Here is a 12,126-nt window from a genome sequence, read left to right on the forward strand (position 1 = left end):
GAAGAGAGAAAGAGAGAAAAGAAGGGGAGAGGGGGGAGAAAGGAGGACAGGGAGAGAGAGGGGGGAGGTGAGAAGCACAGAGACGGAGACAGAGAGAGAGAGGTGAAACTTCATGAAATGTTATCATTCCATTATCTGATAAGCAAAAGACAAGCATGCCTGGAAGGAGAGATCCAGGTGGTTTCCAGGGAAACCTAGTTGTCCGTCACTGGACACTCATTAGAATGTCCTAGCTTCCTGTGGCCTCATCAACTTATGGAGATGGCTGTTTCCCTGCCCACTTCTCTGATGCAGCAATGTTTTCTTCGTGTCTCTGTGCTCCCAACTGTCTCTCCACCCACATACAGAGTGGCTCTGTAGCATTGTGGAACAAACTTTTAATTTCCTTATAAGACTTTAATGAAATCAGTGCTTTCTGTCTCATGTGGATGAAGTTTATTTGCCTATTGATGAGAACTGACTCTGTACAAAAGTTGCCTTTTCTAACAGCTCTAGTAATTAAATATTGTCGTCAGGAATTCTTTTGTAGCCTAATTCTCAACGACAGAAAAAAGTCAGATCATTACTAAACTACTTACATAATAATCTAGTAGTCAAAGCAACTGTCTAGCCTCTTAGACAATATTTGTATCTGATAGATCTGAGTCCCATAGTAAAGAATATCTATTATGGATCTGACTGTTCTTGGAAAAAGCTGGGGTACTCCTCCACATCAAAGGATGTTATTCCACGAGTGAGCCACCGGATCCTGCAGAAGAGCTGATCTGGGTTAGATTAACATCTTCCTAATTTGAAAGTTTTTGAGGCTACACACTGACACCAACATTTCATGAATTGAGAGCTTCCTCTTAGTTAAAGGTTGTGGATTCTTACCACATTCTTACCTAATTTCTGCAACGAAGAATAAATGTCCCAGATTTCATACTGTAATCTTTCAGCCACGCAGTGAGGGTCTCTGTTGAAACAGGGATGTATTAGGGATACATCAGAGATGACGTTTGGAGGCCATGTTGAAGAATATAAGAGCAGATTGTCAAGAGAGATGACTACCTGTTTTACAGGTTGATTAATGGTTTCTGATGTAGCCTGGTGTCACATGATGAGCTGGGCCTATCCTAGTCTTACGTTTTAATAGAAAAACAATAACGAATCAGGGAGCTGGGCGCTGGTGGCTCGTGCCTATAATCCTAGCTTCTTGGGAGGCTAAGATCTGAAGATCAAGGTTCAAAGCCATCCCCAGCTGGCTGTATCTGTTTTATAATATCTATGGCTTAGTTGACATTAATGTATCACTCTTCTCAAAGGCCTCAATGCAGAATTTGATCCTTACTGCCAAAATATTAAGCTACTTTCATTGGTAAGGCTCTTTACACCACTTAGATTTAATGTAGTATATCTGTAGGAAGTACTGTTTCCATGACTCACATTATAAAGACCTTTTAAAGGTATGGTTGAGACATTTTCCTTAATTATGTAATGTAGAGGGTTACTAATTTTGACATCTGGGTTGTGTTTTACAAAAACAGAATGTGCTTCTAATTGTGCCCCCAAATCTTTGAGCCCTGTATCCTATCATAATAAAATATTAGGTTGTAGTCAATCTTCTTTTATAAAGCCAAACACCTACTATCTTATTACACACAATAAATGCAGGTTTCCCATGCTCTTTGCTACTGTATTTGGAATCTGGTATAAAGGCAATGAAGGATGTGAAATCCACTTTCAAAGACTCCATTGAAATAGATAGCTCTAAGGAAAATGATGGATTTTCCTGCCTTCTCCCTCCCTCCCTACCCCTCCCCATACCCACACCCACCCCTTCCCTTTCTTTTTGCTGCTTGATTCCAGATAAGTCTCCATCCAGCTGGGCTAGCTTAAAACCACAACCCTCAGTTCTCAGTGTCCTGAGCTAGAATTGACTACAGGCTTGCTCAGCTCACATGCTTTCTGCTTCTCTCCATGTCATCAGAATTTTGGAGCTAGGAAGGTGGAAGATAAGGAAAATTTAGTGTCTCTCCTTTGAACAATGAGGAACATGAAGTTGGAGAAGCAGAGTGCGGCTTGTGTTGAAGTCTAGAAGTCACTGCAACTGTGGTGTCAACCATGCCTTTATTAGAAGGCTGATTTTCCTTTCTGCTTGCTAACGCTAACTCGTTATTTACTAGTTAGCTTTGTAATTTTGGAACTGGAACCTACCCTTGAGGTTGACTAAGGGCAGTCGTGTTCTGGCTGAGTGGAAGGCATATCCTTGGAGTCAGGATTTCCAGATGCTTCCTCCAGTGGTATAGGACTCTGGTTCACAGGCAGAGCCACACTTACACTTTGACATGTACACCCAAGTCTGGATGCAGCATCTTGCAGCCCAGTCTGAAGCAGGTCATTTGAAATAAGAAACACGAAAACCAAGCTGCACTGCTGTTCCTGCAGATACATTGTTTCAGAGTATGTGGAAGATTTAAGAAGGAAAATCACATGACTATAAGGACTACTTAACTTGTGGAGCTTATAACAGAAAAATTATTTCTAATCCATATTAGAAAAACAAAAAGAGTCAAAATTACAAGCTACAAATGTAGGAAGCAAAAGAAAAGAAAATGGTTGTGTGGACTTGATGAGATGATAATAAGTATAAATTAAACTTTTTTTCTGATCTTGTTAGTTTAAACTTGAACTTAGGTTAGATTTAAAATAATTGGCTAAAGCAAAAATATGCAACATCTTCAATATTCAGCCAAAAGTTTATTATGTGGCATGATAACAATAACAATAACACAATAGAAAGGATGAACTGTCAGCGTAGAACTTTTAAGTTTTTCACATGTTTACTCAAGTGGTATAATGTTATTTGAATATTGGCAGCGTAGCAAAACACATATGTGAACCCCCGAACACTAAAAATATTTAAGTGAAGTCTAAAAAAATAAACTACTAGTGCAGATGTTTTAAAAAAAATACTGAGACTTGCTTTTTACTATAAGAATACATGAAATGAAGAAGAAAGGGGAAAAAACGGAATGTGGAAAACTTATTTTGTAATCTTAGACTTAAGTCTCACCATATCAATAATTAGATTGCACTCTGCAGACTGAACAAGTTAACTAAACATTGGAAGTTGTCACATTGGATAAAAAGGCAATGTGGCTCAGAGGCATGGCTTTGTGGTAGAGTGCTTGCCTCATATAAACAAAGTCCTGGGTTCAATTCCTTGGTACTACATACACAGACAAAACCAGAAGCGCTAGCCTTGAGAAAGCGCAAGGACAGTGCCCAAACCCTGAGTTCAAGCCCAAGGATTGGCCAAAACAAATTTTTAAAAGGCAATGTGCAATTGTGTACTGCCCACATGAAACCACACTTAAAAGCAGTGTGTGAGTTAGCAACTCTGGGCTGGCCTGATGGCTTTATGGTGTTATTCGGTGACCCACATTCTTTATAATGCACATTCAGCTTTACCCTGTACCTTTTCAAAAGCTCATAACTTGAATTTGCTTTCATTCAGCATAGTGGAACACCAGATATGTGTCTAGCCACAGGAAAGACTACAATGTATACTCTTGTGTTCCAAATACCAATATTCCAAGCTAAAACAGTTTCCTAAATAAGAAGGTATGCTCAGTGACCAATCTGGACTACAAATGCATTGGCTATTTTGCATATATAAAATTCAGATATGCTTCTTCTTTTTTCTTTTTCTTTTTTTTTTTTTTTTGCAAGTCACTGGGGCTTGGATTCAGGCCCTCAGTACTCTCTCTGAGCCTCTTTGTGCTTAAGGCTAGCACTCTACCACTAGAGCCACAGAGCTATTTACAGCTTTTTCTGAGTAGTTGGAGATAAGAGTCTCATAGACTTTACTAAGGCTGGCTTCGAGAATCGTGATCCTTAGATCTCAACCTCCTGAGTAGCTAGGCTTACAGGCCTGAGCCCCCGCTTCCAGCTCTTCCTACAGAGTATGTGTATTTGTCTGTACCTTCTATTAAAGAAAAGGAAAAGGATGGGATGCCAAAGATTTTGCTACTAAATCTAACCTTTTTTTCCCCTAAGCTTAGATTGGGTCTGTCTGTAGGAGAGCTAATGACAGGGTAACTTGGATAATTTTCTTTCAAGTTGTATTGAATTTCTTCCCTTCTATGTTTGCATTTTTGGTCTTTTTGGCTTAGAACATTCTTTCCCAATATTTAATTTTATTTTCTCCCATAGTATTTTGTAATCATATTTATCGTCCTTTTTTGCATTTGCCTACCTTGTATCCTGTATAACAAGGACCATGCCCTTGTTCAGTGAAACTACCTCTTATTACCCTGAGTAGCAACAGATATACAGACAGACAGACACATACACACATACCATGTATATTGACAAAATTTCTGCAATTCAAAGTTATGTATGCCATCAGTCCAGTGTGCAAGTACTGAAATACATAAATCTGTTTGTTTCATCAGTATCTCGGTCTTCACCTGTGTGTCAGAAATATATAAATCTGTTTGTTTCATCAGTATCTCAGTCTTCACCTGTATGTCAGAGTCCTTGGAAGTATACTGGACAACTGTAGTTGACTTAGATTTGTGGTTTAAAAGTAAGTTAAGTTGTGTCCCATGACCTTTTGGGCTTGGTTAAGGCAGTCTTTGCTAAATGTTCAAAATCTACTTTTCTTCCTAAAGCACCCAAGTGCTGTCTTATTGGTTTATCTACCACCACTCTTGGGCCATCATCCTTTTTCTAAGCTTTACTTACTAACCTAGATGGCATTATCATGTTGACTTTGGTACACAGTCTTACTTAAGCTTTATTCTCCAACGAGGGCCTGAACCACAGCTGCTTCTAATGGGGAAACCTATCTCAATATCAAAGGAACATATTGCTTCCAAATTTACTCTATACTTAGGGTTTATTTATTCCAGAAGTTTGGCTTAATTTATAATATAACCAACATTGGACATAGTAATATCTGCTTCAGAGATGAGATAATAGAGTTAAAACCATAACAAAACCTAAAGTATTTAAAACCTTCATGGATAAGTGAAAGTATTTTGGGTTAGATTTAGGACAAAGTTTAGATTACAAATCAGTCAGATAACAAGTGATCAGTTTATAACCTCAAAAGTGGAACATGAATATTAGCTACTCCAGCATTTTTTTTTTCCTGGGCAAATCAAGAACTCATGAAATCTCACTTCCACAGTCTTAGGAAGTGAGGCTAAGCTTGCCTGGTTATTTGCATGTTGTGATTTTAACCTTCAGCTACAACACATCCATAACCATTTTATGCTGGATTTATTTGCACCATTATCTGCTTTTATATAAGCTTCTGTGATTCCAGCATTCATTCAGTTGTTTACAAATAGCCCCTGTGCACAGTCATGAGACAGACTGGATAAAGTCAGGTCCTAGGGACAAGGTAGGTATATTTTATACCCATGTTATGAGTAAGGGCAGAAATCCAGATCTGCTAGGTGAAAAATGATCTAAGTAAAATGACAAATCACATATGGCACCTCTTTTTCTCCAGGAACTCCTCCCCCAAGATCTTAAATGTAGTCACAAATCTACAAACAAAAGAGGAGAAGTAAAGTAACCATAATTATGGTTTCTTCCACTTAGGGGAAAAAGATGTTTAAAATTCTCCATCTCTTGGCCAGTGTTTCTTTGCTTGCAAGCCTCTGCCAGATGTTATCTGAGCATCAGTAATGGGGGAGGGAGGAATGAGCAAAGAGGTTAATTGGGAAATCTGCATTTAAATCGCCACTACTCGAGAAGAGCTAGGGTTTCCTGCATTTGTGTCTTGAAAAGAATGAGGCTTTATTTCTCAAATTTTCACTTTCATCCATGGCTTTGAAACAATGTCCAAGTGAAAGTATGTTAAAAGGAAGAGAATTCATCGGAATGGAAGGCATCAGTGATCTGTTTGTTTTTTGTCATTCTATGTATTCAGCTATCTATCCCTTTGAAAGGGGAAACTTTCACTCTTGGAAACAAAACAAAGCCAGACAAAACTCTGTGCGGGTAAGAGAGAGTATACTAATATTTAGGGAAAGCTAATTAAATTAGGATGAGTTATAAAGCAAGAGAACATTATCTAATGGAAGTCCTGGGTAGGTGAATGTCTTTATTGAATTAAGTGAAGTTATATGCTATTTGTTTGTGTTTTTTTTTGATGTTGGTCCTAGAGCTTGAACTCAGGGCCTAAACTGTGTTCCTTAGCTTTTTCATTTAAGGATGGCACTGGAGCCATAGCTCCACGTCTGGCTTTTTGCAGGTTAATTAGAGATAAGAGATTCACTCATATTTGATTTCTGATTCACAGTCTGTAGATCACAGCCTTCTGAGTAGGCAAGATTACAGGCAAAAGCCACTGGTACCCATCTTATGCTGTTTTATAACCCATGAAAACAGACCACGTGTCAGTCACTCATTCATTTATGCAACAAGTGTTTTTTGCTTGCGGTTAAGTACTAGATACCATGTTGGTGGAGTTGCAAAGATTAATGAAATACAACTGCTATGCTCAAGGAACTCTGAGTGGTAGAAAACACACACACACACACCCCGACATAGAAGCTAAGCATCCTATATCCTAATTTACAGCAAATGAATGTTCATGATCTCATTTGAAGACATAATTCAAACTTTACTTCCCTTCTGGCTGTCACCAAAAATTTTGTAACATTATTTTCCAGGTTGTATTGATATGTTGTGGTCTGTCTAAAAAGCTGGTGAATGATGATAATTTTACTTCTTAAATGATCATAATTGAAAGGGAATGATGCCATAAGAAAACATGTTTTTCATGAGGGAGAAAAATGTAACATCTAACAGAATTGAACCACATTCATTCATTCATTCATTCATCCAACAAGTATGTTAATTAGTTTCCATATACTATTTCTATACTTTAACACCCCAACGAGCTGCTGGCTTGCATTTTTTTTTTTTTGCCATTCCTGGCTTGAACTCAGGGCCTGAGCACTGTCCTTGGGCTTTCTCAAGGCCAGAGCTCTACCACTTGAGTCACAGCACCATTTCTGGCTTTTTTCTATGTATGTGGTACTGAGGAATTGAACCTAGGTCTTCGTGCATGCTAGGCAAGCACTCTATCACTAGGCTAAACCTGGGCCCCTAGCTTGCATTTTATTAGTTGTGTTCTAGAGGCACAGATATGATTTACTTTTTGTGTGGTTCAGTACTGGGGTTTGAAATCAGCGCCCTCAGCATCCTGGCTCTGACCCTTACTTAGCTCTACATACCTGGCTTTGTTGCTGTTGTTGTTTGTGTATATGTGTGTTGGTTCTGGAACCTAAACTCATGGCCTGTGGGCCATCCCTGAGCCTTTTTGCTCAAGGCTGACATTCTACCACTTGAACCACAGCTCGACTTTTGGTAGTTAGAACAGGAGGTAAGAGTCTCATGGGCTTTTTCAGCCTGGGCTGGCTTCAAACATAGACCCTCCTCATATCTCAGCCTCCTGAGTAGCTAGGATTATAGGCATTAACCACGTAGGGTACCCTGGGCCACCCATATCTTAAGCTGCAGCTTTTTAGCTCTTCACTTTTCTTTGTATGTGTGTGTAAAAGTGGCCACTCCCCTTTTAAATAATTGCTTAACCATACTTCAGTGCCTCTCTTTAACATTTAGTAAGATGCAAAGGAAAATAGCATTCCATTGAAGGCTAAGAAAATCAGTGGCGCTTTGGTGATGCTTAACTTTCTAACCCTACCATGACACCTACTTTGTGGGTAAGCCTGCCTCAAACTAGTGTGGCGAGCCACAGGTCTACAAGCCATAGCTGTTTCCGAAAAGAGCCGAGATCGGGTCTACATCACAGTAAAATACGGTAGGAATGGCCACAGAAAGACACTGCATCTATTCCAGAATATACAACCCTTGTTAGAAAGTAGGAGACAGCGCTTGTGTGCAGGGACTGGTACAGGCAGAGATTTCCACCAAAGTTGTCCAACGGCTCTGCATCCTGTAATAATAATAAATAAATAAGTGAGAGAAAACAAACCAAAGCCCACCAGGAATATCTGGATTATGCTAAGCCACTTTATCAAAGAGGTTAGGATCTAAAAGAGAGGTTCATTTGGTCTCAGCCCCATAGAGAAAGCTCAGCGGCTTGGTGGAGATCCAGAGCCCAGGGAGGCGGACGGGGAAAAAGTAAGGGGCTTCAGGTGCGGAGGGTCCAGGTGCGCAGGGGGGTGAGGGCTCACGTCCAGCCTGGGCCCCAGGGCCTTGGCATTTCCTCAGCACAGACGGAACCAAGTGTTTTCAATCGCTCACGGTCGAGGGCGTGGAGAACCATCCGCCGTGATCCATGCAACAAACACCCGGGGAGCCTCGCCTCGCCCGGCCCGGGCGCCCTCGGGGGCCAGCAGGCTGCTAGGACCGCGTTTGGCGACGGGTTGGGGAGGTGAGTCCTGCAGCCAGAGCGCGGCACGGCCGCCACCACCACGTCCCCGGGGCGGGGAGGTGGAGAGGAGGGGGGCGGAGAGCAGGGGGGCGTGGAGAGGGGGCGCGCAGGGCGCGAGCTCCGGTGGCTTTGAAAACTTTCCAAGGCGGGTGCCAGGGCGGCGGGGACGGGGACGCGGCCCGCGCCTCCCCGAGGAACTTTTGGGGCCGGTGGATTGCGTGTCACTCTCGCTTTCCGACGCGCCGCCCCGGGCTCGCCCTCGGCGAGCGAGCTCCCCCGCTTCCCTCCCTCCCCCCCTCTACTCCTCCTCCCTCCTTCCCTCCCTCCGGGCGCCCGCACTTGGCGTCTCGAGAGCCGCGCGCGCCGCTCGCTCGGGAAACCCGCGGTGCAGCCGCGTCCCGAGAGCCGGGGCGGAGGAGGAGGAGGAGGAGGGCAAACCCGCCGTCCCCAGGCCGCTCGCCCGCTCGCCCGCGGACTTCGGTATTCACCCCCGGCCGCCCCGTCCGAGCGTCCGCCCATGGTCCAGAGCGACTCGTCCAAGTCGCCTCCCGCAGCGGCGGCCGCGGCGCCCGAGGCGCAGATGGAGCTGCTGGAGACCGGGGCGCCCGGAGCACAGGTAGCGCGAGCGCCGCGCCCGCGCCCGGCTTTGTGAGCCGCCGCGCGCCCCACCTCCGCCCCGGCGCCCCCCTTCCTCCCTCCTCCCCGGGCGCGGGTGCGTGCCGGGCGGGGGCGCGGGGGAGACCCGGCCCCTGGGCGCCGTCCTCCGCCTCGGCTTCCATTTTTTATCCCCCCCCCCACTCCCTCCATCGGCTTCGGAAAAGCAAGTGGGAAGGGGGCGGGGGAGACCTGCCGGGCTGCCCCGAGGAGGGGGGGGCCCGCTCGCCGCGCCCCGGCCCCGGGAGAGGCGCGTGGAGAGCCATGAACCCGGCGGCGAGCGGACTGGACCTGCTGAAGATCGTGAGTCCCGGGGAGGGGGCGCCGCCCCCGCCGCCCCCCACCTCCGCCTCGGGGCCCGCGGGGAGGCGGGGCGCGCCGGGCTGCGCTGGGGTGGGGGCACCCTTCCCCGAGCGGACATCCCCACCCCGGGCACCGCATTCGTCCGGGAACCCCACCTTTCCATTCCAGCTCCCCTAAAGGCGAGAAGCGGCTAGTTGGGAAACAAGAGAAAGTTTTTGTTTTTTTTAATATATATTTTTTAAAAAATTTCTTCCAGAAATGTTAGCCATTTCAGGTGGGGTGGGCGTGAGTGGGGTGGGGGAATCCCTCATCCTCCAAAAGTAAGAGCGGGTTTCTGGGGGTGGGAAGGGGCGGGGGGAGGAGGAGGAGGAGGAAGGGGAAAAAAAAAAGCAAAAATAAATAAATAAATAGCAGTAGTGCCTGGCTGCACCTTGTGAAATAGGAGCTCACAGTTGTAGGCGTTGGGCACTGATAAGGTGGCATTGACGTCAGGCTTTGGCAGGGACAGTTGGGGTGACAGCACCCCCGGGTCTGGGCGGTCAGGAGACTAAACTTCTCCACGGGTGGTGTTGGTGTGGGGAGAGGACTCTCTGGAGTCCCGGCTCTGGGCTGGTTGGAGAGGGGCTGAGGGGTTCCCCGGCTTGGAGTGGTCTCTGTGGGCTGCTTGCAAGCCTGTGTTTGTTCTGTTGTGAATTGTGACTACCATGCGGGTGTGTCTGTGTGTCTGTGTGTCTGTGTGTCTGTGTGTCTGTGTGTCTGTCTGTCTGTCTGTCTGTCTGTCTGTCTGTCTGTCTGTGTACAAGCACCGTCCACTAGCTATGGAGAGCAGGCAAGAGTGGCCTGATGGTGAAAGTTTGCACGTGTGCGCCTGCTGTTGCGTGTAGAGGCAGGGCACTGCAGCACCACCGCCTCAGCTCTGTGGGATTTTCTTCCATGTAGAGTGCACAGTGAGATTTCAGAGGGAGAAAAAATGGGGGAATCTTAAGAACTTACATAAGAGGAAATTTCTCTTTGGAGTGGTTAAAAAACATAGATTTAATCTGCCTTGACCCTGTGGCTTAAAACTAAGCACCTAGCTTAGTTTTGACAGCCCAGCAGGAAAGTCCATGAGACTCTTTTTTAACAAGACAAAGGGTACAGAAATTGTAAAAATACATAGTGACATCAGAGAATGAACTAAAGGATTGAAAAAAGAAAATAACTGCAAATAGTACTGCAAATAAGAAAAACCTCTTTGTTTTTGTTTCTTGGAGTTCATTGATAAGCATCATTTTATGTGGTCATATGTACATATGATCTCCAATTAATCACTAAAATCCAGAAGTGGAGCTGTAGCTTTACTGGTGCAGCACATTAGCCTTGAGCCACAGAGTTCAGAGCCAGAGGACTGGTGCAAGTGCACACACACACACACACGAAATATAGATACATAATTAGCTCACTGATGGAGTAGGTGAATTCTGATTCTCACAGCTTACATTTGCTTTCATGCCAGCACTTGCAGGTTAAGTGAGAGTAAAACTGAATTCACAGGCTGTGGTTGTTCCAGAATGGAGGTCTAGATTGTTGACCCAGCAAGGGACTTTGAGAGCCTTTTTGCCCTCTATTTTTTTTTTTTTTTTTGCTAGTCCTGGGGCTTGAACTCAGGGCCTGAACACTGTCCTTGGGCTTTTTCAAGGCTAGAGCTCTACCACTTGAGCCACAGCACTGCTTCTGGCTTTTTTTCTATATATGTGGTACCAAGGAATTGAACCTGGGTCTTCGTGCATGCTGGGCAAACATTCTACCACTAGGCCAAACTCTGGTCCTTTTCCCCTCCTTTTTAATGTTTCTGGTTTCTGGTTCTGATTTTTTTTTTATATATATATATACACACATGACAAGAGTAGTGCCCGACTCTTTGGAGATTATAGTTAGAGCTGACCTTCCTCCCCGCAAAGTATGAATGTATTCAGATAAGACATACTAATTTCGAGTTAGTGGATTTTAGTGAGTGAAGATAACTTCTTTCTTCAGTAGCTCCAAGTTTGGAACATGTATAGCAGAGGTACAGCTTAGGTACAGAAGAGAACTTTGTAAGGGTCAGTCATGCAGAGGAAAGAAGAGCAATATTCTGTTTTAAGGACTTTGGCCAGGGTTTCTTAGAAGATATGAAATTCAGCAGGTGAATGAAATTTCAACAGCAATTTTGAGATGATAGCCACACACAAAGCGCTTTTCACCACATTTAAAAGTAGAATTTACAGCCTGCATTCACAATTCCTACTTGGAAAAGGGAGGATATTGCATAGAATGGGGATTTACATTTGACTGGGCAGTCTTGGGCACATCTTGAAGGCCTTGCAACATGTAGGCACATAAAATAGCCACCCAGCATTTCAAAGGTTAAGCTTGAACAACTAGCAAGTGACTGCATAGAATCAGGGCGGAGGAGAGGAAGAGAGGAATGGATTTTAGACGTGTGTAACTCCAGATGAGGTTTGAATCTTCAAACCCTTGCCACATCTATTCCCTGGCTCTCTCTGCCTTCCCAAAGGGAAAGCACTTTCACCTAAATTGTGTTCATATTAGATCCATTATAGGAGGACAGTGTTACCTTGTTTACTTTGTTATAACAGCTACCTCGAGGCATCAGAGGTTTCTGTGAGTCTTGGGAATGCTATCCACCCATTGCATCTGTGGGCAGAACAGAGCTGAGATAAAACTGAAAGAGGCTGGCTTTGGAGAGAAATCCCTTTTTGCTGAGACATTGGGTAATAGTGATT

At 44.4% G+C, this 12,126-nt stretch overlaps 1 protein-coding gene across 4 annotated transcripts in view; it reads left to right on the forward strand.

Moving 5' to 3' along the window:
* Positions 1-8,921: 8,921 nt before the first annotated feature.
* Positions 8,922-12,126, forward strand: part of Cacnb2 (calcium voltage-gated channel auxiliary subunit beta 2) — a 245,580-nt gene continuing 242,375 nt past the window's right edge. For all 4 annotated transcript variants that reach the window (XM_090318975.1, XM_090318976.1, XM_090318977.1 and 1 more), the window contains exon 1: positions 8,922-9,020. In XM_090318975.1, coding sequence (XP_090175101.1) covers positions 8,922-9,020 — 99 coding nt within the window. The remainder of the gene's footprint in view (positions 9,021-12,126) is intronic.

This window comes from Megascapheus bottae, chromosome 26, assembly GCF_031878675.1.
Source record: "Megascapheus bottae isolate mThoBot1 chromosome 26, mThoBot2.hap1, whole genome shotgun sequence".
NCBI lineage: Eukaryota > Metazoa > Chordata > Mammalia > Rodentia > Geomyidae > Megascapheus > Megascapheus bottae.